The 22,070-nt window shown below is 39.8% G+C and overlaps 2 protein-coding genes across 4 annotated transcripts in view; one reads left to right on the forward strand and one right to left on the reverse strand.

The window, feature by feature from the left end:
- Nucleotides 1-17,912, reverse strand: part of LOC126469906 (ras-like protein 2) — a 90,405-nt gene extending 72,493 nt beyond the window's left edge. Inside the window, exon 1 of the mRNA XM_050097263.1 lies at nt 17,577-17,912. Within this exon, the coding sequence (XP_049953220.1) occupies nt 17,577-17,681 (105 nt within the window). The 5' untranslated portion in view covers nt 17,682-17,912. The remainder of the gene's footprint in view (nt 1-17,576) is intronic.
- Nucleotides 17,913-18,018: 106 nt separating this feature from the next.
- The window catches only part of LOC126469907 (mitochondrial glutamate carrier 1-like), a 175,993-nt gene continuing 171,941 nt past the window's right edge, over nt 18,019-22,070 (forward strand). The window contains exons 1-2 of one of the 3 annotated variants that reach the window (XM_050097264.1): nt 18,019-18,164; nt 19,598-19,648. In XM_050097264.1, coding sequence (XP_049953221.1) covers nt 19,620-19,648 — 29 coding nt within the window. In that variant the 5' untranslated portion in view covers nt 18,019-18,164; nt 19,598-19,619. Of the gene's footprint in view, nt 18,165-18,373; nt 18,528-18,908; nt 19,058-19,597; nt 19,649-22,070 lie in introns of those variants that run through there. The other 2 variants (XM_050097266.1, XM_050097265.1) reach the window with 2 other exon arrangements.

Below are 22,070 nucleotides of genomic sequence, written 5' to 3' on the forward strand. Positions count from 1 at the left end.
TCATAGGTCCATGCAGACTTTGTGAGCCCACTGACTGCTATCATAAAAAGCGTCACATTTACCATGGACCCCTGTGGGATTCCAATTTTATGCATATGAAAGGTGCTGTATGATGTCCAAATTTTGACATAAAACAATCAGTTAGGTAGCTAATTCTGCATAAATGCTGGGAGGAGCCTCTAAAATCCAATTTGTATAGTGTGGTAAGGATTTGGAAATGCAATGAGGGATCACACACCTTGCTTAAGTCAAAGGACAAAGCAGGGAGATGGTGTTGATGGGAAAGTACTGTCGAAGCTCCAGCTGTATTAAGTGATCAGTTATGGATTTGCCCTCTCTGATTTCACATTGACTGTTGGATGAAAGGCCACTTGTCTCAAGAGTCCAACATAGCCACTGGTTCACCATTCATTCAAGCAGCTTGCACAGAAAATTTGAGAGGCTGGTGGACCTAATAGCTGTCCATTTCATACTGTGTTTTTGTTTCAAAATTTGTGCTTTCCCTCCACTGGTTTGGAACCACTTCCTCACACCAGAAGACTGAAAGTATGTGTTGGTGCTAATCCATGGTCAGATGTTGCAGTATTTGATTGGGGATTCTATTGGGTCCTGGCACAATGTCAAGGACAAGGACTGGAGTGTTAATTCCCATTCACAAAATGCATAGAATGCTTTGATGATTAGCACTTTAGAGCAAGTTCTTTTATATAATCTATAGTCTGGGAGATGAGTCCTTGGTACTGACAGCTCAGTAGTGTCGTTCTGTTGCCTAGCAACTGCAGGTAGCCATGTGACAAACTGCAAAACTGATGTGCACTTGTCTGAAACGTACCAGTGTCTCAGATGCAACTGGTGACTAGTTCAGTTTGTAATTTATTTTGTTTTTGTTGTTTTTAGTGTTTATTTGCTGCTATTTCATTTTAACAATGTCCTGTGCAATGTGTAGCATCAGCCCAACTTGTGAGTGCAACAAAGAAAGAAAAGTGTGTTACACAGCCAGGCCCACAAATCTGTGCATTTGGCGGGAGACTACTTTGAGAAAGAAAAGGAAAAACGTGGTCCCTTATTTCCTGTTGCTCCAGTTGTTAAGAGGACTGCAACATCATTCAAAATAAGCAAGAGCACTGCCGTAATGACAGGGAAAGAAGAGTACAATATAGGTTATGGTGGGATTGACACAACAATGCTGCACATGCAAGGAAAGAAGGGGGTAGGGAAAGAAGCAAGTGAGAGCTTTGGATGATTTCGAGAAAGACACTATTTGCCATCATATATAAAGCTATTATAAGAGAAGAAAACAGCTCACTCTGTCTTTATTACTTGTGTCACTACAGGAAGATGATCTTTTTGAAGGAAGTAAACTTTCATTGCATGTGGTGCTGAAAGACATGGGTTTCAGCTATTCAGTGTTTAACGGACACAAAATATTTATGGAAAGCATGCATGTAGTTGCATGGTGGTGCAGATTTCTGTGCAAGATCATTGGTGTGAGATTCAAAAATATAATGTGAACAGACGAAACTTGGATTAATGCCAGCTATTCATTACACAGAGGCTGGAGTGACGGAACCCCCAAGGGAACCACGACAGTGTCTGTTGGAAAAGGAGGGCAAATCATTATTTCGCACGCAAGTTCACTGTATGGTTGGGTGTTACACTGCTTGTTGATGTTTCATTGAAAAAAAGACAGGTGATTACCACAAAGAGATGAACTATGGGGAAAAAAATGGTATTCAGTGGCTGAAATGACGAAAAGTGGATTTCAGAGTAGAAGGAGGCTGAATTGTTTGAAATTGTGGCACAAAAGAAACGACAATTTTCAACACACATAATTGACAAGATTGCTAAAAGGCATAGGAATTAAATCATTTAGCTCTCTCTCTCTCTCTCTCTCTCTCTCTCTCTCTCTCTCTCTCTCTCTCTCTCTCTCTCTCTGTGTGTGTGTGTGTGTGTGTGTGTGTGTGTGTGTGTGTGTGTGAAAACAAACTGACGCGGAAAAAGATTCTAAAATTGTTGCATACAGTGAGAAGGAAAGCCATAAAATTGACACTCAATCACTCACTCCTGCCTCACTCACGTTGAGGCACATAATCGCACTACCTCACACCTGAAGGCAAATGAGAAAGGGTGAAAGATGCCGCACCTGGGGTTAAAACAGATGTAAAATCATAGAAGAGCTAAAAAAAGAAACAAACAAACAAAAAAACACACACACACACACACACACACACACACACACACACACACATACACACAGAAAGGGTAAAACCAGTCTTCGCAGCCCACTCCTCCAGCCTCTTGCAACTGACGATTTGCTGCTGCGACACTGCAGAAGGAACAGAAAACTGCAAAGTCGTCCCCAGAAAAGGAGCACTGTATGGGACTCCTTACTGTAGACGTGATACTGTTTATGGCTATGATAACTTAAAAACACTGCCCTGAGAAACATCATCCTCCTGCTCAAACCAATCCAACAGCATCTCACCAACACGGGACCTAAACAACCGGATGTGAGGTGATCAGCTGTTCGGCGGCATTTAAACCATTGAAGAGCTGCATGCCTGTCCCGGATTGCAGTATGCCAGTCATTACTCACCAAGGTATGTTGCCTCCTAAGATGACCTGAAGACTTTGGGATGGATAAGTCATTGGCATGACGGATCACTCGTGTGATGTGATCCACCACTCTATATCTACATGGATACTCTACAAATTACACTTAAGTGCCTATCAGAGGGTTCATCAAACCACCTTAACAATAATTCCCTATTATTTCATGCAGAAACAGCATGTGAAAAAAAAAGAGTAACTACACTTTTCTGTGCAAGCTGTGATTTCTCTTATTTCATTAAGATGAGTATTTCTCCCTATGTAGGCATTCTACAGTGAAACCTGGTGACTGACATTTTGTGAGAAGGTTATTCTGCCACAACGGAAAAAAACTTTCATTTTAACTATGTCCACCCCATATTTTGTAACACGTCACTGACACTCTATCCCTTTTTTCTCAATACAAAAGTGTTGCTTTTCTAGGTGTAATCAATTAATCCTACATGGTAAGGATCCCACACCATACAGCTATACTCCAAAAGAGGATGGACAAGTGTACTGCATATGAAACTTATTGGTAGATTAAAACTGAGTGCCAGACCGAGACTCGAACTCTGTGGGCGATCTCTTTAGGAGAACTGGTGCATCTTCTAAGTGTTCTGCCAATAAAACGTAGTCTTTGGTTCACCTTCCCGACTACATTTTCTGTGTGTTCTTTCCAGTTTAAGTTGTTTACAATTGTAATTGTGGTGTCACCGCCAGACACCACACTTGCTAGGTGGTAGCCTTTAAATCGGCCGCGGTCCGGTAGTATACGTCGGACCCGCATGTCGCCACTATCAGTGATTGCAGACCGAGCGCTGCCACACGGCAGGTCTAGAGAGACTTCCTAGCACTCGCCCCAGTTGTACAGCCGACTTTGCTAACGATGGTTCACTGACAAAATACGCTCTCATTTGCCGAGACGATAGTTAGCATAGCCTTCAGCTACGTCATTTGCTACGACCTAAGAAGGCGCCATTATCATTTGCTATTTATCTTGTTATGCATGTACCGTCAGACCGATGTTCACCAATTATGGATTAAAGTTAAGTATTCCAGAAGCTACGTACCTTTTTTGCTAGTCTCTATTCCTTTAACTGTTCCAGACCTCACGCCGGCCTGCGTGAGCTTAAACGCGTGCCTTTCGGCTTCCTCTCTTAGTGGCTTGGCTGTCTTGCCAAGTCACAACAGTTGAATTTATGGTCTTTAGATTTGATTGATTTATTGTGTACATGAAGTTTAATGAATTTCTTTTAGCACTTGGGTGGATGACCACACGCTTTTCATTATTTAGGGACAATTGCCAATTTTCACACTGTACACGTATCTTTTCTAAATCTTTTTGCAATTTGATTTGGTCTTCTGATGCCTTTACTAGATGACAGAAGAGAGCATCACCTGCAAACAACCTAAGGTGGCTGCTCAGATTGTCTCCTAAATCATTTCTATAGATAAGGAACAGCAGAGGGCCTATAATACTACCTTGGGAAATGCCAGAAATCACTTCCACTTTACTCAATGACTTTCTATCAATTACTATGAAATGTGACCTCTCTATGAATAAAGGCGCATAACAGACAATATTCCACAAGCACGAAATCTGACTATGAATCGGCCCTGAAGTACAGTGTAAAAAGCCTTCTGTAAAACTAGAAATACAGAATCAATTTGAAATCCCTTGTCAATAGCACACAACACTTCGTGTGAGTAAAGAGCTAGCTGTGTTTCGCAAGAACGATGTTTTCCAAGTGTATGTTGACTGAGTGTCAATAGACCATTCTCCTTGAGGTAATTCATAATGTCCAAACACAATGTATGTTCCAAAATCCTGCTGCATATCGACATCAATGATATGGGCCTGTAATTTAGTGGATTACTCCTATTGCTCTTCTTAAATAATTGTGCAACCTGTGCAACTTTCCATTCTTTGGGTACGGATCTTTCATCAAGCGAGTGGTTATATATGATTGTTAAGTATGGAGCTATTGCATCGGCGTACTCTGAAAGGAACCTAATTGGTATTCAGTGTGGACAGAAGACTTGCTTTTATTAAGTGATTTAAGCTGCTTCACTACTCTGAGGATATTAACTTCTAAGTTACCCACATTGGCAGCTGATCTTGATTAGATCTCTGGAATATTTCCTTCATTTTCTTTGGTGAACAAATTTCAGAAGGCTGTGTTTAGTAACTCTGCTTTAGTAGCACTGTCATTGATAGGATTTCTATTGCTATTACACAGAGAAGGCATTGATCGTGACTCCCTTTGGATTTTCTGCCAGATTTCAATACAAAGTTTCTTTGTGGAAACTATTAAAAGCATCTCACATTCAAGTTCATGCTAAGTTTCGAGCTTCTGCAGAAGATCAACAATCTTGGGGATTTTGCATTAATTTGAATTAGGCATGTTTTTTCGTTATTTCAACAACAGTGTTCAGACATGTTTTGTGTACTGTGGTAGATCAGCTCCATCGCTTATTAATTTATTTGGTATAAATCTTGCAATTGCTGTGAATACTATTTCTTTAAATTCAAGCCACATCTGGTCTACACTTACATTGTTAATTTGGAAAGAGTGGAGATTGTCTCTCAGGAAGGCATCAAGCGAATTTTTATCTGCTTTTTTCCAACAGATATATTTTTTGTTTATTTTTGGAGAATTTCAAGTTACAGTATAAAGTCTAGCTATGACAACCCTGTGTTCACTAATCCCGGTATCCATTTTTACGCTCATTATTGGCTCAGGCTTATTTGTTACTAAGGAGTCAAGTGTGTTTTCACAACCGTTTCCTATTCGAGTGGTCCATTAACTAACTGCTCGAAATAAGGCTGTGTGCCAGGAGTTTCAGTTACTCTACACGAGTCTTGAATCCATTTATTGTTCCACTGTAGTATGGGAGCTATTTATCACAGGGATTGAACTTTCACCGTCATTCCACCAGGGTGGGGAGCCGCAACAGGTGGAGGTTCAGCCTTAGTGCAAGATGGTAGCTCCAGACAGATTTCACAATCCATTAACTCTGAAGCAGAAGCAGTATAACCATCAAGTCAAATGGCATCAGCATGATCCAACGGTCTACCACCTGTTGTCGCCTGCAGTGGAAGCTTTCCAGTTGCTTTTTTGGTCTGGGAGGGCTGTGTAGGAGCTACTGCAGCAGCAGTGGAGACAGCGTCATATTTCTTACCAGACTCTGCATTTGGAGGTACCACGAGCTCCACAATGGTGGTGACTGTTGGTTGCTCTGATGTTCTTGGGAGGGCTATGGGCTCTGGAACAACTGCAGTTTGACAAATGCACTGACAATGCAGGTGTTAGTGCTAACAGTAGCATCCCCTGTTTGTGTAGAAGTGCTGGCTTTTGAAATAGGCTTTTTAACGGCAGAAGCAAAAAGTGTAGTGAATGTAGGAGGCTGCATGTCCTTATAAATCTTCTGAGCTTCAGCATATGGAATCCATTTTGATGTTTTAATTTTCTGTATCTTCCTTTCTTCAAGGAAGACACTGCAGTCCCTACCTAGAGATGGGGTGATCCCCAGAGCAATTTACACACTTCAGAGGAGAGGAGCAACCAACTCCGTCATGTGTGACCTTGCCACATCTGCCACAAGTAGTAAAACAGTGTGCCCAAAGCACTGGCATTTGTAAACGACGCAGGGGGTTGGGGACATAAGGCCGTATGCTTAGACGAAGGAAACCTGCCTCAAAATGCTCTGGGAGATTCATGCTATTGAAGGTATATATCATGGAGTCAGATTTTATGAGATCCCCATCCAACCTTTTCAATATATTTTTCATATCAATGATCCTTTCTTGAGCCCACTCATCTTTCGTTCCTCCTTGGGAATGTCTACCAGATCTCTACATGACAACACCTTTGCTGTAATTCAAGGTGTTGTGGAGTTCCATTACCATGGCACATTTGCAAGCCAGTCAGCTTTTCTGAGGTTTGTTGCTTGTTTGGAACTAGTAGTTTCAACCAAACTGTGTTTCATTACACAATCACTTGACTGATTTCAGTGTACCTGTGATGCCCTCTAAACCTTTTTGAAATTAAAAGGAGACACTTTCTCAAAGCTGTCCTCATTATGTTTCACAATCAAAAACACATTCTGACCAGCAGCATGGATTTTATCACTAATGAATGAAGAACTTTGTGTAAGTTCCGAGTGTGGAGGACTGGCTATACAAACCCTCTTGTTGGATTGGGTGTTAGTACCTACCATTCCGCAGGGAGTAAGAAGAGGGAATTCTGAGGGTTCCATGTCAGTCCCACGAGCAGCTAGGGAAATAGAAGTCTACACGGACCACAAGCAGCTAGGGAAATAGAAGTCTACATGGACCAAGCCCCGTGTGCCTAAGTAAACCTGATACAACTGAGGTGCGGCAGGTTCCCCAGAGGTTGCCCAATAATGAATGCTCCACATCAACAGCTGGGCATCTCATTGGTGCATAACACACCTTAAGATTGAGGTTTTATTTCTTTATTTTTATTTTTTTTATAGAGGATTTACCATTCTTGCAAACAAGGCAGTTAAGCCAAGATCCCTGTTCCCAGTAACACAGTGTTCCACCATTGTGCCACATGGTAGTCGCTGAAGCGTGCCCAGAGCAGCACTTACCAGTCCCCCAGCTCAGGAACCTCAGGGTTCCCAAGCCTGTACCCAGCAAATGAATGATGAGCCCCTGAGGGCCATTCGGCTTCTTCCATACCATTGTCACCTCAGTGCCATTGAAGGGGCATGGGCGCAAATAAAAAATTACTCTGCTGAAAACAAGAAAAAAAATTCACTGTCTCTTAAGTTGAAAATCTCCTTGTAGTAACTGTTAGTCCAGTTATGAGTGACACCTAAACAAAAATTGTGAACAGCACTGTGTCATCAGAGAGCCAGCCGAAAATGAAATAGTTGTGGAAGGCTGGATCAAAAATTTAATTATACATCAGGGAAGGAGCAGTGATAGTTCAAGCAGTGCTGAAGGTGAATATTCTAAATCAGTTCCTGACAATAATTTGAGTGGTGTTTTCCCATTAGCCAAAGTAACACACACTCAGGAATGTAAGATGGAGCTACTGGTATCATTGTCTTGTGAGTATGGTACCTTCTTCATATTATAACTGTTAATGTACTGATAAATTATTCTGTTACTCATTTTAGAACTAACTAATAATGCTCATATTTAACAATGGGAAAAAAAACTGCTGAAGTTTAGTGATCTGCAAAAATAGTTTTTATTTCTATTATGAAGTTTGACAAGTAACTTTACAATATTTCAGCATACTAGATACTAAATAGCTCTATTCCATTTTTAAGTTTATATTACAAGTAGCAACTGTAAATAAGCAAATATGACCTGTACATTGCTGACTCTTGTTTTTGCTGCTACAGAACACGTGTAGTATCGACCAGGTGCAAAGTGCCATAAGCCATCTACATCTATAATCTGCAAACCACAGTGAAGTGCATGGCAGAGGGCACTTCCCACTGTACCAGCCATCAGGGTTTCTTCCTGATCCATTCATTTACGGAGTGTGGGAAGAATGGCTGTCCGAATGCCTCCATGTGTGCAGCAACTATTCCTATCCTATCCCCATAATCCCTATGTGAGCTTTACACAGGGGGTTGTTGTATATCCCTAGAGTAATCATTTAAAGCCAGTTCTTGGAACTTTGTTAACAGACTTTCTAGGGGTAGTTTATGTCTGTCTTCAAAAGTATGACAGTTCAGTTCTGTCAGCATCTCTCCCATAGATTAAACAAACCCGTGACAATTTGTGCTGCCCTTCTCTCTATGCATTCAATATCCCCTGTTAGTCCTATCTGTACAGGTCCCACACACTTGAGCAATATACTAGAACTGGTTGCACAAATGATTTGTAAGCAACCTCTTTTGTAGACTGATTGCACTTCCGCAGAATTCTACCAATAAATCAAAGTCTACCACCTGCTTTATCCACGACTGAACCTATGTGATCATTCCATTCCATATCCCTATGGAGTGTTACACCCAGATATCTGTGTGAGTTGGCTGACTCCAACACTGACTCATTGATATTATAGTCATAGGATATCACATTTTTTGTTTTGTGAAGTGCAAAATTTTATATTTCTAGACATTTAGAGCAAGTTGCCAATATCTGAACCACATTGAAATCTTATAAAGATCTGACTGAATATTTATGCAGCTTCTCTCAGATAGAACTTCAACATAGATAACTGCATCATCTGCAAAAAGCCTGATTTTACTATTAATAATGTCTGCAAGGTCATTAATATACAATATGAACAGCAAGGGTCCCAACACATTTCCTTGGCACACACTCGATGTTATTTCCACATCTGACAATGACTCTCCATCCAAGATAACACGCTGTGTCGTCCCTACCAAAAAGTCCTCAAATCCTGTCAGAAATTTCACTTGATAGCCTGTATGATCGTACTTTTGACAATAAGCGTGTGTGCAGTACTGAGTCAAATGTTTTTTTGGAAAACAAGAAAAACAGCATCTTCCTGGTTGCTTTGATCCAAAGCTTTCCATATGTTGTGAGAAAAGTGCAAGTTGGGTTTCAGTGATTGAGGTTTGCAACATCTATGCCAGTTGGCATTGAGGAGGTCATTCTGTTCAAGATACCTCATTATGTTTGAGCTCAGAATATGTTCTAAGATTCTACAACAAATCAATGTCAAGGCTATTGGACGGTAGTTTTGTGGATTATCATATTTGTGCCATGTTTGCCAATATTACCATTTGCCAACCTGAACTATCAATACCAGCCATTTAGCTCACGGACTGTATACAGTGTGAACCTGAAATTCAGCACCAAAATTTTCAAGGCTATTCAGGATGCTTTCTGAGTATTTTTGAGGCATCAGAGATCTCCAGTGACCTGTTACAGAGTAATAATGTAATTAATGGTTTATTCTGTTTTTTACCCCAATTACACTTGTGTTTGTGAAAATATCTTCACAATAGTGTAAAAGCTCGTAATATGAAATCAATCAAACATGTAACAGAATAATGCAACAATTCTCAACAATACGTGTAAACTTTTCTTACTGTGTAGCATTGTTATGCCACTATTCCATTGCATTCAGTGAATTCATACACTAGGTACCATATGAACCAACTCAGTTTTCATCTGTAAACCTATCTGTGGTATGGTGTGCCACTTGACTTGCAACCAACACTGCCAGAAAAACAAATTCAAGACAGAACCCAGCAGTACTTAATGCAAGCTGGAGGGTGAAGAATGATGTGGGTGCTACTTTTGTCAACAGAAAGTACCATGAGAGAATTGAACAAGCTTGTTTCCAAACAAGACACAGAGTGAGTATCATCGACATACAACACAGATATAAAAATAAATATGGTAAGAAATCAATTTAATTACAATACTCTTTAAACAACAACCTGTGATTTAACTTCCTTGGACTAGTGTACAACTCTATTCAATAAAAACTTTGCACATAGATGTCTCAGGGTCAAGCTATACACTGTCTCCTTTATGCCCTAAGGTGGTAGTGACCAGTCAATCCACTACACTGGTGATCCGCAGTCAGTTGGTTGAGGGCAGACATATAATGTGAGTAAAAGATTATTAAACATAAAGTAACAGGGAAGTGGCAGTCATAATGTATGCTGCACTTCCTATTTATATTTTACATAACTCTTTTATTTAGCAAGACATAGCTTCCTATTGAATGATGGTCTTCATGAAATAAAATATGAGTTCATCTAGTAAGAATGTCCCACTTGCAACTTAACTAGCAGCACACGACTGACTGCAATCTCCACTTAATATGCTCAAATTACTAATTGTGTTTATGCACCAGCTCTTCTAACCCCATGCTCAGATGCATAAGCCAAAGTCCACGTATGACGAAATACAGTCTGATGCTCTGACAGCCAAAGTCACAGTCACAAGTCTCTATTCAGAATCTGTCACCTAGCTGCACTCCCAGTCGCAAAGAGCACAAGTCTCCAGTGGTCATAACTGAAAATCCATTCCCATGTCATAAAAACCAAATCAGGCCTCTCTGTCCAATGGCCATGACAGCAGTTCTTGCATTTTCCAGCAGTTCCCAATAGCAGATCTTCCACCACCAAGTCCACAAACATTACTAAAATTTAGCCAATGGGATTTCAAGTAGCTCCCAACAATATAACACACTTCTTACAACACTTCATGTGCAACTGAAATGAAAATGAACTGGAAATGTAAATGGAACTGGTCCACCATTCCTATATTAATAATTCTACAATTAATTTACATAAGTTACAAGAAATATTATTTGATACTGGGTCTACTGACACTATTCCCTTAGACATGGATGTATGATTAAGATACAAAAGGGTGTGCATTTATTCCATTTTCAATTAAACATCACCAACAAGTTTAATACGTTAAATTAATGTGATATACTACTGCTTTATTTATAAATGTATGTGTGGAGTACTCTTATATAACATACATCATGTAGACACTTGTCATCATAGCATATCGTGTAGAGTCTAGTTATACTTGTGTATGTACATGGCATTACATTTCTTGGACCCAGATATAATCCTTACAATTACTGCGCCAATATTCCTTGTCTCATGCTACGTTATTAGAAAGTTTGTTCTGTTCACAGTCTTGGCATTGCCAAACAACACTTAGCTTTAGACATCTGCAGCTTTTAGCATCCCTCACAGCTTTTACCTGTTGGTGCTTACTGCTTAGGGTCAGATGCTGACTCTTGCTAATCCCTCTTTTTGTCCATAGGCCTTCATCATGCCTACCTCAATGGCACCCATTACCATTTGCCCAATGTCCGTTTGTATACACACAGCACAATGAACAGTTTTTTTATAGTAATTCTATGTTGGAGGCATTTCCCAAAAGGGAACCATCTCTGGGACTCTTCAACAGCTTAAGGTAATGGTTACACTCCTTCCCCCCCCCCCCCCCTCTGGCCTTTTAACAACACTTTTTATGGACCATCTGTTATTGATCAAGCTTCTGGGCATCTCCACAGCAGTGGAACCTTACCTGGTTTCTCCAGGTTTAAAATATAACACTCAACAGCAGCCTCAGGCTTCCTCTTCAGCCTTGTCACATTACACAATAGAGACCACAGGTCCCATATACCAAAATACTCAGAAAATATCCATGGAACACCTCCAAAATTTTATCGGTGTAGTTTGATTTTATCCTGGTATATACCATACACCAATACTGGTATACGATGTGTGATCAGAAAGTAGCGGGAATATTTGTTTTTCTTAAAGATGTTTGTTTGTTCTTCAACAGCAACTTTGTCCCACTCAAAGTAAACTCCCTCAGATATCATATGCTGGTGCCAGCGCTTCTTCCAATCTTGGAAGCACTTCTGAAACTCACTTTTTTTTATGGTGTTAAGGTCCTTCAGCGATTCTGTTTTTATCTCATCAAGTGGCAAAATGACATCCTTTCATGGTTCCCTTCAGTCCCGGGAATAGAAAGAAGTCGCAGTGGCCATGTCCAGCGAATAAGGTGCCTGGGACAACATAATGGTTTTTTTTTATCTTCTTCTTTTTTTTGCCAAAATATCACAAACAAGCATTGAAATGTGAGCAGGAGTATTATCGTGATGCAGTTTCCATGAGTGGTTTTGAGACAATTTCTGGTCAGTTTCTTCGTAATGCTTCATGCAAACGATGCATAACTTCCAGGTGGAATTCCTAACTGACTGTAGTACCATAAGGCAGGAACTCGTGGTGCACTATGCCACTGTTACCGCAAAAAAAAAAAAAGAAGACAGTGAGAAGGACCATCACGTCATTGAACTCGTCAAATATTTTTCGGTCTTGGCTCTTCAGGCAGTTTTCATTCGGACGATTGGGCCTCAGTTTCATCGTCATACTCGTATACCGCGAGGCTGGGCCTCAGTTTCAACGTCATACTCGTATACCGCGAGGCCAACGAGAAAGACAGACCATGGCGCGTACGTTACGAAGGTAGGCCTGAGCCAGCACCAAGCTCGCTCGCTCAACTCTGCAGACAAACTACATTTTTACACTTGTTAACTCATAGCTAGGTGTTTACGTATGAACGAGAATAGTATCTTCTATTGTAATCTGCTATTATGGAGTCTTACTGTTAATAGTCCTACAGTGATCGAAGTCCATAGGCCTACTTAATATTTGTTATGGGTATACTGGGGTACAATAAATTTAAAATTGTACCAAAATGATTATCAGCTGCATAAGGCACCACTTCTAGCATGAAATGAGGACTGTTAAGTAGAAGAGACTAAATGCCATAAACAAGCCGTTTTACCATTTACATCCAGCGCTGATCTTAAATTAACTTTCGTTGTAGTACTATTAATGAATAAGACTGTGACGTATGCACCGCGGCCTCCCTTTCTCGTGGGTCTCACTATACCGTTATCGTCTGGGCTATGTAAACACGACATCATTTTTGGTCAAAATTCAACCATTTCGGAACAAACTGTGCTGCTACAAGTTCCATACCCAACACATCTGACAAAACTGCTTGGCATAAGCCAAAGAATTAGCGACTTCATCACCTCTCTGATGGCGATTTTCCAGAACCATTTCCTTTACTTCTCCCACACTGTCGTCAGTAATTGATGTGCTAGGGCAACCATCGTCTTCAATGTCTTCGACACCCTCTATGAAACATTTACACCACTCTTAAATACTTGTCTTACAGTAGATTCGCCAAAGCCACAGTCAAATACCAAAGGATGCATCAAGCAATAATACCAAAATAAATCACACTGAAGAGCCAACGGAATTTGTATAGGCATCAGTATTTAAATACAGAGATATGCAAACAGACAGGATATGGTGCTGTGATCAGCAACGCTTAAAAAACACAAGTGACTGGCACAGTTGTTAGATCGGTTACTGCTGCTACAATGGCAAATTATCAACAATGAAGTGAGTTTGAACATGGTGCTATAGTTGGCGCATAAGCAAAGGGACACATCTCCGAGGTAGTGATGAAGTGGGCATTTTCCCGTACAACCATTTCACGAGTGTACCGTGAATATCAGGAATCTGGTATAACATCAAATCTCCGACATTGCTGCAGCCGGTAAAAGATCCTGCAAGAATGGGCCCAACAACGACTGAAGAGAATTGTTTAATATGACACAAGGGAAACCCTTGCGCAAATTGCTGCAGATTTCATCCTGGGATATCAACAAGTTTCAGCATGTAAACCATTCAACAAAACATCATCGATAAGGACTTTCGGAGCCGAAGGCCCACTCATGACTGCACGACACAAAGATTTACATCTTGCCTGGTCCAGTCAAGTACAGTTGAGAAATAACTGGGGACTTTTACGTGAATCGGAAAAATAGTGCAAACAATGAGCAAACTACTACTTGTTGTCAGTGAAAACAGGTGAAAAATTCCGTTAGAGAGAATGGATAAAATTGACTGTTGAAGGAAGTAAGTTATAAAAGTACGAAAATTAAAACTGGAAGGCAGAGAGTTTTTTATACAAATAAAACTTGGATGGACAGTGACATTACTTCCAGAAAATGTTGGCAGCCTCTTCATGTTGAAGACATAATCATCAATGTTAGTGGAAGCCACAGAATATTGGATCTAATTCTGGGTTCTTATCAAGCACCCAGTAAATTATTAAAGTGATCGCACAAAAAATTTTCTAGATAAATGTGAGCAAATGTGGTGCAGTCAAATGAATTATTTTAACATTATTTGCATAAAAATCACCAACAAGTTAAAAAGTTCGGAACAAATTTCATTAGTTTGTTTGTAAGTAGAACTTTATGCAACCACATAAAACCTTTGACATTTATGAAAAACAGGCTATGATTTTGAACTTCAAGTTTGCAGAAATTGTGAGACAGGATACTACGGAGTGCCTGTAATATATGTTTCAAAAATTGAGTTGTGACTCTTACACTGATTCTCAAGTTCTATATAAAAAAAAGTCTGGAACATAGTGAGGCTATGGATCCACTGTGCTTTCTATGAAAATAAGTAGTCGCTGTTCTGTGGTGATAAATGCTGTAAAATACAATGAAAGAACTTTTTTCTCTACTGCCTTCAGGCAAGGGCATGACCTGCTTCTAATACTATGTTTCCTCATCAACTGAACTGTATGAAACAGTGCTGCATTTTTCAACCATTTGGTATATTATGCTATCAGTGCAGACTCAACATCTGGAATGGCTATCAACCTCTAACTGCCGGCCGCTGTGGCCAAGCAGTTCTAGGAGCTCCAGTCTGGAACCACGCTGCTGCTACGGTCGCAGGTTCAAATCCTGCCTCGGGCATGGATGTGTGTGATGTCCTTAGGTTAGTTAGGTTTAAGTAGTTCTAAGTCTAGGGGACTGATGACCTCAGGTGTTAAGTCCCATAGTGCTCAGAGCCATTTGAACCATTTTTTGAAACCCCCAACCTGACCTTGGTCTTATCAAACACTGTTGTACACTGAACAACACATCTGATTGCTCATATACCACACCTGGTTACAGTGTGGCATTGGAACCCTCACCCATCTCCCCAGAAAATCTTAAGTTTGGTGAGAGATTGATCTGTAATGCACCTTGAGGTCTAGTTTAGCTTGAAAGATGACAATGTGGACATGAGTTTTTAAAGCCAACGAATGAGAAAACCAAATAAAGGTTGTGGTAACAAATTAACTGGTAGTGCAGCCTAATGTTTATGTTCACCCGATACTGAAAACTTTAACAGGGGTCCAATATAAAACTTTTAAGCCAAAACTCACCCCCTCCAAACAATGCATATTGGACCATACAAAATTACAACCAATGTCTCATTAGAATGTTGTCATATCTAATTGCTTCTGTATAAAAGTAAAACTGAGGACATACTATGTCCATGTCTTTGGACACCAGTCACCAGACTGCATATATTGGGTAACTGAGCCTGCAACAGTAATGCTAGGTTCAGCAGTCAACCAGGACTTTTGCATAATAACGGATACAGCACACAAAAAAAAACTATGCAGTTCTTATGATATCGAATGTTGCACTTCTTTGGCTGATGAGACTGAATTCCCAAATGTTAGTTTTCACAATATTCTGCTCTTGGGGCTTGTCAACGCTTTCTTCACTTCGGCAGTGAAAAGAATGTAAGTCTGTCTGTAGCCCTACATAATGAACACCAACATATTTGTCTTGCATTTTATCAAATTTAAAACCTAAAGCCAGTCAACATTAACATAAATGGATGTACTAAAATGCAGGAAACAATGTGAAGGCTTGGAACCCTTAATCATGGTACTTGTCATTTTAGAAACAATAGATTTACATGAACTTGCTCCCATGTTTCTAAACAATAATGTGCTCTTGTAAAATAACCATTAGGTTCAGTGCCGATAATACTGTACAAAAATACGTGAAAGAGTGAAAATATTCAGCCCATGACCTTATATTTTACCTTTCATTGTAGGAATTAATCGCATAAGGTACAAGAACAGTTTTTCTATAGTTTCAAGAATCATAGCAGCAATATGTATACTCATTGCTTGTACATATCTGAAAGTCCAAATAATTAGGATAAAAGCAGTTTTGAAACTATATTTGAAACATATCATCCTTTGTTCTCTTCGCCCTGCTAATGCTTAATCAGGTCACATTATCAGTGGGTAACAATGGTATTCTCGCCTTTTACTCGCTAATGTTCATAACAGAAAGTGAGAAAAATTGTTTGTCAAATAAAATGACGCAATGAGGCATCTAATATGAGAGGTAGGCCGCAGATTGAATTGTAGCTTAATGCTACTTAATTGAGACATCTACGAACGCTCTAGACCACACCTTCCTGCCGCACGCCTACAGAATCCATTCCTCGTCTTTAAAAGGACAGTGGCTTGATTCAACAGATGCCGCGTATGACGTAACGCCTGACGTCATAGCTAAAACGAATATCTCCCAAACCTTGCAACAACGTTTGGCCTGTCATCCCGTACTGTTGTTCTCGACGCCTTAGGAAAAAAAAAGTTAATCTAGCACTCATCTCAATAGTTCACCCATAGATTTTCACTTGTACTACAAACTGCAATAACAGCACTAGGAATAAGGGTTGTTCCTCGGGAGAAACTTTCCAACTTGTCGATAAGGGGTATTGCCTTGCCGAGTGCTGATGAGAAAGTTTATTAACGAAAGTTTACTGAATAACGTCGAATATTATACGATTGTAAGCAAAACTTACACTATATGGTCTCCCCAACAATACTGCTTTCCGCTGTTTATATATAATCAGCTCGCGTGATGAACATTTTTACAATAACCGGCAGGGTTCCTTTTATGTGAAGAGATTAATAAGCGTATATACCAAAATCAATAATTCGTCTTTTGGCAACAAAATAGGTTAAAACAATGTCCCGGCATGATTCTTACAACAATGTTAGCTAATACAACAGCTAGGATGTGACCAGTGAAAAAGAAGACTTTAAATAGTGAAGTTATTGTTGCTTGGTTTGTAGATATAGAAAGCATGATTGAACACCACTGTCCAGCGAACGCTTCCGATAACAATCACACCTTTTCCGTCCATAAACAGTGGAATTCTAATATGAAACCTTTTAAAATTTATCATCACATGCTTAACGCGCCAAACCCGTACTCAGCAATACGTCAATGTGCCAACAAACATTGTTGCAACGTACGTTCATCATAGACCTTATGTCAACAAAGAGATGGTACAATCTGAACGCGTCCATGGGATCTTATTAAATACACGCTTTTGTTGAAACTAGTAAGGTAAACAAATATAGGCATTTAGTTAAAATTTTAAAGCTCACTACGAACAAGTATTTGTAAACAGTTATTTTTGTGGCACTATCTACGTTTATGTCCCTGGAAGTTTAGTAAACAATTTTCAAGAGCACTTCCTGACATAACTTCTTGAAGTATGTGGGTGGAGACTCTGAGAATCAGTTAATGAACTACACATCACAGTTTGTCAATAGTGTTAGAGATGTAAATTTTACATACCTGAATGAATTGTATAGTTATCGCGGATTTCCCAACTCCACCACCCCCTACGACAACGAGCTTGTATGTCTGTGCGTAACTTTGTCGCTCCGTCTGCTTCGACATTTCGAAGTTTTAACACTCGCTTCTCTGAGAGCTGTACCAGCGCTGTATTTTAGCTACCTCTTTCACAGCATGACGTAGTAGTTTACATATCCATCACACGCGCACAACACATTATTACTACAATTTTAGGCAGAATTCTTCAAACCCTCGATGAAAAAAAACTCTCTGTGTATCATCAAAGCTTCACGGGTCGTCGACAGGGAGTGCGCGCGTCGAATGTTCTTACATAAATTGACCAATAGATGGTGGGCGCGAGGCTATTATTCCATTCGAAATTCTTTCTTGTGGCTCGAAAACACGGTCGATACAAGTCTCGATGTACGTCTAATATCTATGGGATAAGCAAGTCGCTCAGAGATGAGTATCTGTGCAAGCGGCTATGGTATATAATATTATACGAAAGTCTGAACACCCGTCGTGAGCTGTGACAGCTAGTCTTGGCTGCAATTAAATTCGGTTATCACAGGCAAAGCGCTGCTAGTGGTGAGTGAAGTCAGACTATTTTCTTTTTTAAAAAAGTAATGTTTATTGCGTATATATGTTTCATTGATGTTAATCATTCCCTAAAGTATTACCTGTTTTAAATTGCCTCGATTTGTAGCATATTGAATACACCTGAAATTACGCGGTGGGTTCCATAGAGTGGATATACTACTTGAAGGTAGGAAAAAAAACTCGCGCAACGTGACATGGTAACCTTTTTCATTTCTCTCCTTTAAGCCGGGTTGCAACTTTTAGTGTTTTTCAGCAGCTTCGTAGAGAGCCGACTATATTTCCTCTATTAGTCTGTCTTGCAGGGATCTTCAACCTTGCTTGTTAGGAGTGCGCTGTTTCCAACACAGGCCGGTAACAGAATCTGACTGACTACTGTATCCGCACGTAGCTACTTTGAAAATACTGAATTCAATAGTTAATATCTTTCCGAAATATGAATCGTATATTACTCTTAGATTCCGAACATTTGAATGTGTTCCCTAATTTTCAGTTAAGATTGTGACAAAAATCGCGCCAGCCGTCTTAGTGAATTGCGTCTTTGTTATAATAGTTTCACTGACAATTACATACCACCTTACCTCATTCAAATATTTGCACATGATTTTCACCAGCTTATTTTTCCCGCCGTGTACAACTTTTTCTAAACTCGTGTAAATGATACTGATATGCTTAGCCTGAATAGAAAATTACATTGACTTCAGTTTTATATCTTTGAAACGCAAGTGTAGTAAAACCTACTAGGTTTTTACCTAAACCACCCCATGAAAGTGCGTCTGTGATTCCTTAAATGAGTCTCTTCCTGACTGATTTATTAGTCCTTGTTCAATCTGAGTACTTCCTCGGTTCTTTGTACGCTGTGAGTTATTAGGGTTTAATACGAGGTAAAGATATAGTGTTTCATCCTCACCTTTATCTGAATTGGACCTTTTCCAAGAACTCCTCAGAAATCGTATTGATTTCAGAATAACAGTTAACAAACTTCACAGTTCTGTGTGTCTGTCTTTTCTGTTATTTGTATTCAATATTTCCTATTCAGAGTGCACTGAAATGTATCATAGTATAAATACTGGAAAGAGGTAATGTTGTAGGCCATAGTTTCAAGAAAGGGAAGGAAAAATTTGACATTGACTAGTGAGATTTTATTAGCATGATTTTTTTTCACCTTGTGAAACTGTTTAATATGGAAATATTTAGTATATACCTTAAGTTGTGTATGAGGCTTGATGGTAGAATTGTATTTGCAGGGGGTTATGTTAGAACGAACAAGTGCTTTATGATACAGTTTCTATATTAGGTAATTTTGTATCAAGGTATGCAGAAATTTTGTGACCATTATGTTCTTTCCTTTCTCCATATTTGGTGTGTTAACATTTTACAAGTTAAAGCAGTGGAGGAAAATCTGTCTGTTACTTATGTTGTAGGTGTATCCAGAGGGGTGACAAGATGGCAGACACAGAAGTAACAAGATTTCCGTAAGTTACGAATTGAATATCTTTCTCTAGTGTTCATGGGGGGGGGGGGAGAGTGTGTGTGTGTGTGTGTGTGTGTGTGTGTGTGTGTGTGTGTGTGTGTGTGTGTGCGCGCACACACACACACACACACACACACACACACACACACACACACACACACACACACACATTGTGACCTAGATGAATGAATTCCTTTTTTAACATCTCAAAGTTATTGGTCGCACATTGAAAAACACTTAATTTTTGAACTGCAGTTCTCCACAAAGGAGTGATTTCTCAGCCTTAATATTTTGTGTATTAAACTATATAGTATAGTTACTTTCCATAGAGTATTATTGGTGAGAAGCTTACGCTTAATAAAAGAAGAAATACAGTGTTTTAAAGGAGAGATTTTTTTTTCATTTTTTTTGGCATAAAAAACTTTTTTCCCCTTCGGAAAAAAAAAATGATTTCGGTCAGAATTCCCCCCCCCCCCCCCCCCCCTTGCGATATCTAAGCTAATGTAATAAACTACATCAATTATATAATTTAAACATACCTATCATTACTTATTTCTTTTACTAAAAATTAGCCATTGTTTTGTTCTCATCGTATTTGTTTTTACTGAGTAATTGATTGAAAATCTGAGAAACTTTTTCACTCCAGTTGGGCATTAGGTTAAAAATTTGCTCAGTCCTAGTTCTGAGGTCTAGGGGAGCCACCTTCTTCAGTACATTTTTAACTGGCATCCAAACTTCACTCTTCTCAACTTTTTTGAGTGATGTCTGTGGTCCTGGTTGGTGGTAAAATCTAACATAAACACCTTCATTTTGACAACCAGTATTATCACCTTAGGCAATGAACCACTGATTATCTTAAACACCAGCCAGTATATCTTTATATTGAAGTTTAGTGGTACAAGCTTTCCACAGTGAAGAAGTTCACTATCAGGGGATATTTACGTGATCTTAAAGTTGAGTCAGTTGTGTGACTGTGGTATAAAACAACCAAAAAAAGATAAAGTGCCTTTAATCTTCTGGCAAGTGTTGAATCTTGTCTCCAAGACATTGGTGTAGAGCACTTGTTATTCCTCACAGTTTACAAATACGTAGGTAATTTCTTTTACCTGCTCTTCACAGAATTTAAACAATTTCTTGAATTGTCAAGATGTGGTTCTCACAGGTCTGCTGGAGATGCTATAGTGACAGCTCACTTTGTGCCCCTCTGGTGTCATCACATTAGGAATAGTTTTCAGAAAAGTCTGCTAGAAGTAAGCATTCATCAACTGCCAAGGTTTGCTTTTTGCCTTTAATAAATATACTGTGAGCTTTATCACTTAAATGATGCATTTTAGGTTTTCAAGGTTAGCTACCAACACACACCAAAAAAAAAATTTCATGATTATCACCAGTTTTATTCTGTCGTTTCACCCATTGTTTATATTTTATATTGTATTTCAAATCATCTGCTTCAGATTCTTGAAACATGTCAAGTGAAGCTCATTTGCCTGGACAGTTGTGACATTTTCTCATGATTGTAAAATTGTAACTGTCAATATTGCATACTGGAACTTCCAACATGTCTTTATAGTCAGCTCTAAGATTGGCCCCATCCATCAACAATTTAACATTCTGGTGATACAAACAAATGGAAATGTTATGGGTGCCAGATGCCTCTACAACAATACACCATTTCGGTCTCATCTCTCAAAAATTTCAACATTTTTTTTGTCTCTGTACCTTGTTACTGTATTCTTTCACACTAACACAACCGTTTTTGCAAAAAGTATTAAATGGCTATTGTTGTCTTACTCATAAAACCTTATAAACTGTGCCCCCCCCCCCCCCTTTTGGGTCCGGGGTTAGAATCGGCCCGAGGTATTCCTGCCTGTCTTAAGAGGCGACTAAAACAAGTCTCTAACTTTTCAGCCCTACGAGTGCTATTGCTTGACCTGCCACTTTCAAAATTCTACAGAAGTGCGGGCCGTATGGGAAAGGACGCCTTACTGCTGCACGAGTGCCCTTAGATCTCTTGTCATGGCTTTGCATCTCCACCTGCAATTCAACTATTTGGGTGAGGACACTTTCCAGGGTATGTCATCTTCTTCTGTTGTCTCCTGTCCTCTTTCTTCCCCATGCCAGTATTGGATTGTACCCAATATCCAGTGCGGTAGCCAGTCCATTGTTGTGGGGCCATCATGTACCCATTTGGTGGTAGCCCCCTGACAACACAGGGATCGCACTGCTGATGCCTGAGCTGTAAACTCCCCACGTATGCCGATGAGTAGGTGCCTATCTATTTGGGGCATCAGGACTCCTGGCAACGGCCATCATGCCTGTTGGCCTCTGCTGTGGCTGGGTGGCACCCATGGGGCGATGTGGAGAGGCCCTGATTGGAGTGGGTCAGTCTTTAAGAAGGGCAAGGTAGAATTCAGTGCTGACAG

Source organism: Schistocerca serialis, chromosome 3, assembly GCF_023864345.2.
Source record: "Schistocerca serialis cubense isolate TAMUIC-IGC-003099 chromosome 3, iqSchSeri2.2, whole genome shotgun sequence".
In the NCBI taxonomy this organism is placed as follows: Eukaryota; Metazoa; Arthropoda; class Insecta; order Orthoptera; family Acrididae; genus Schistocerca; species Schistocerca serialis.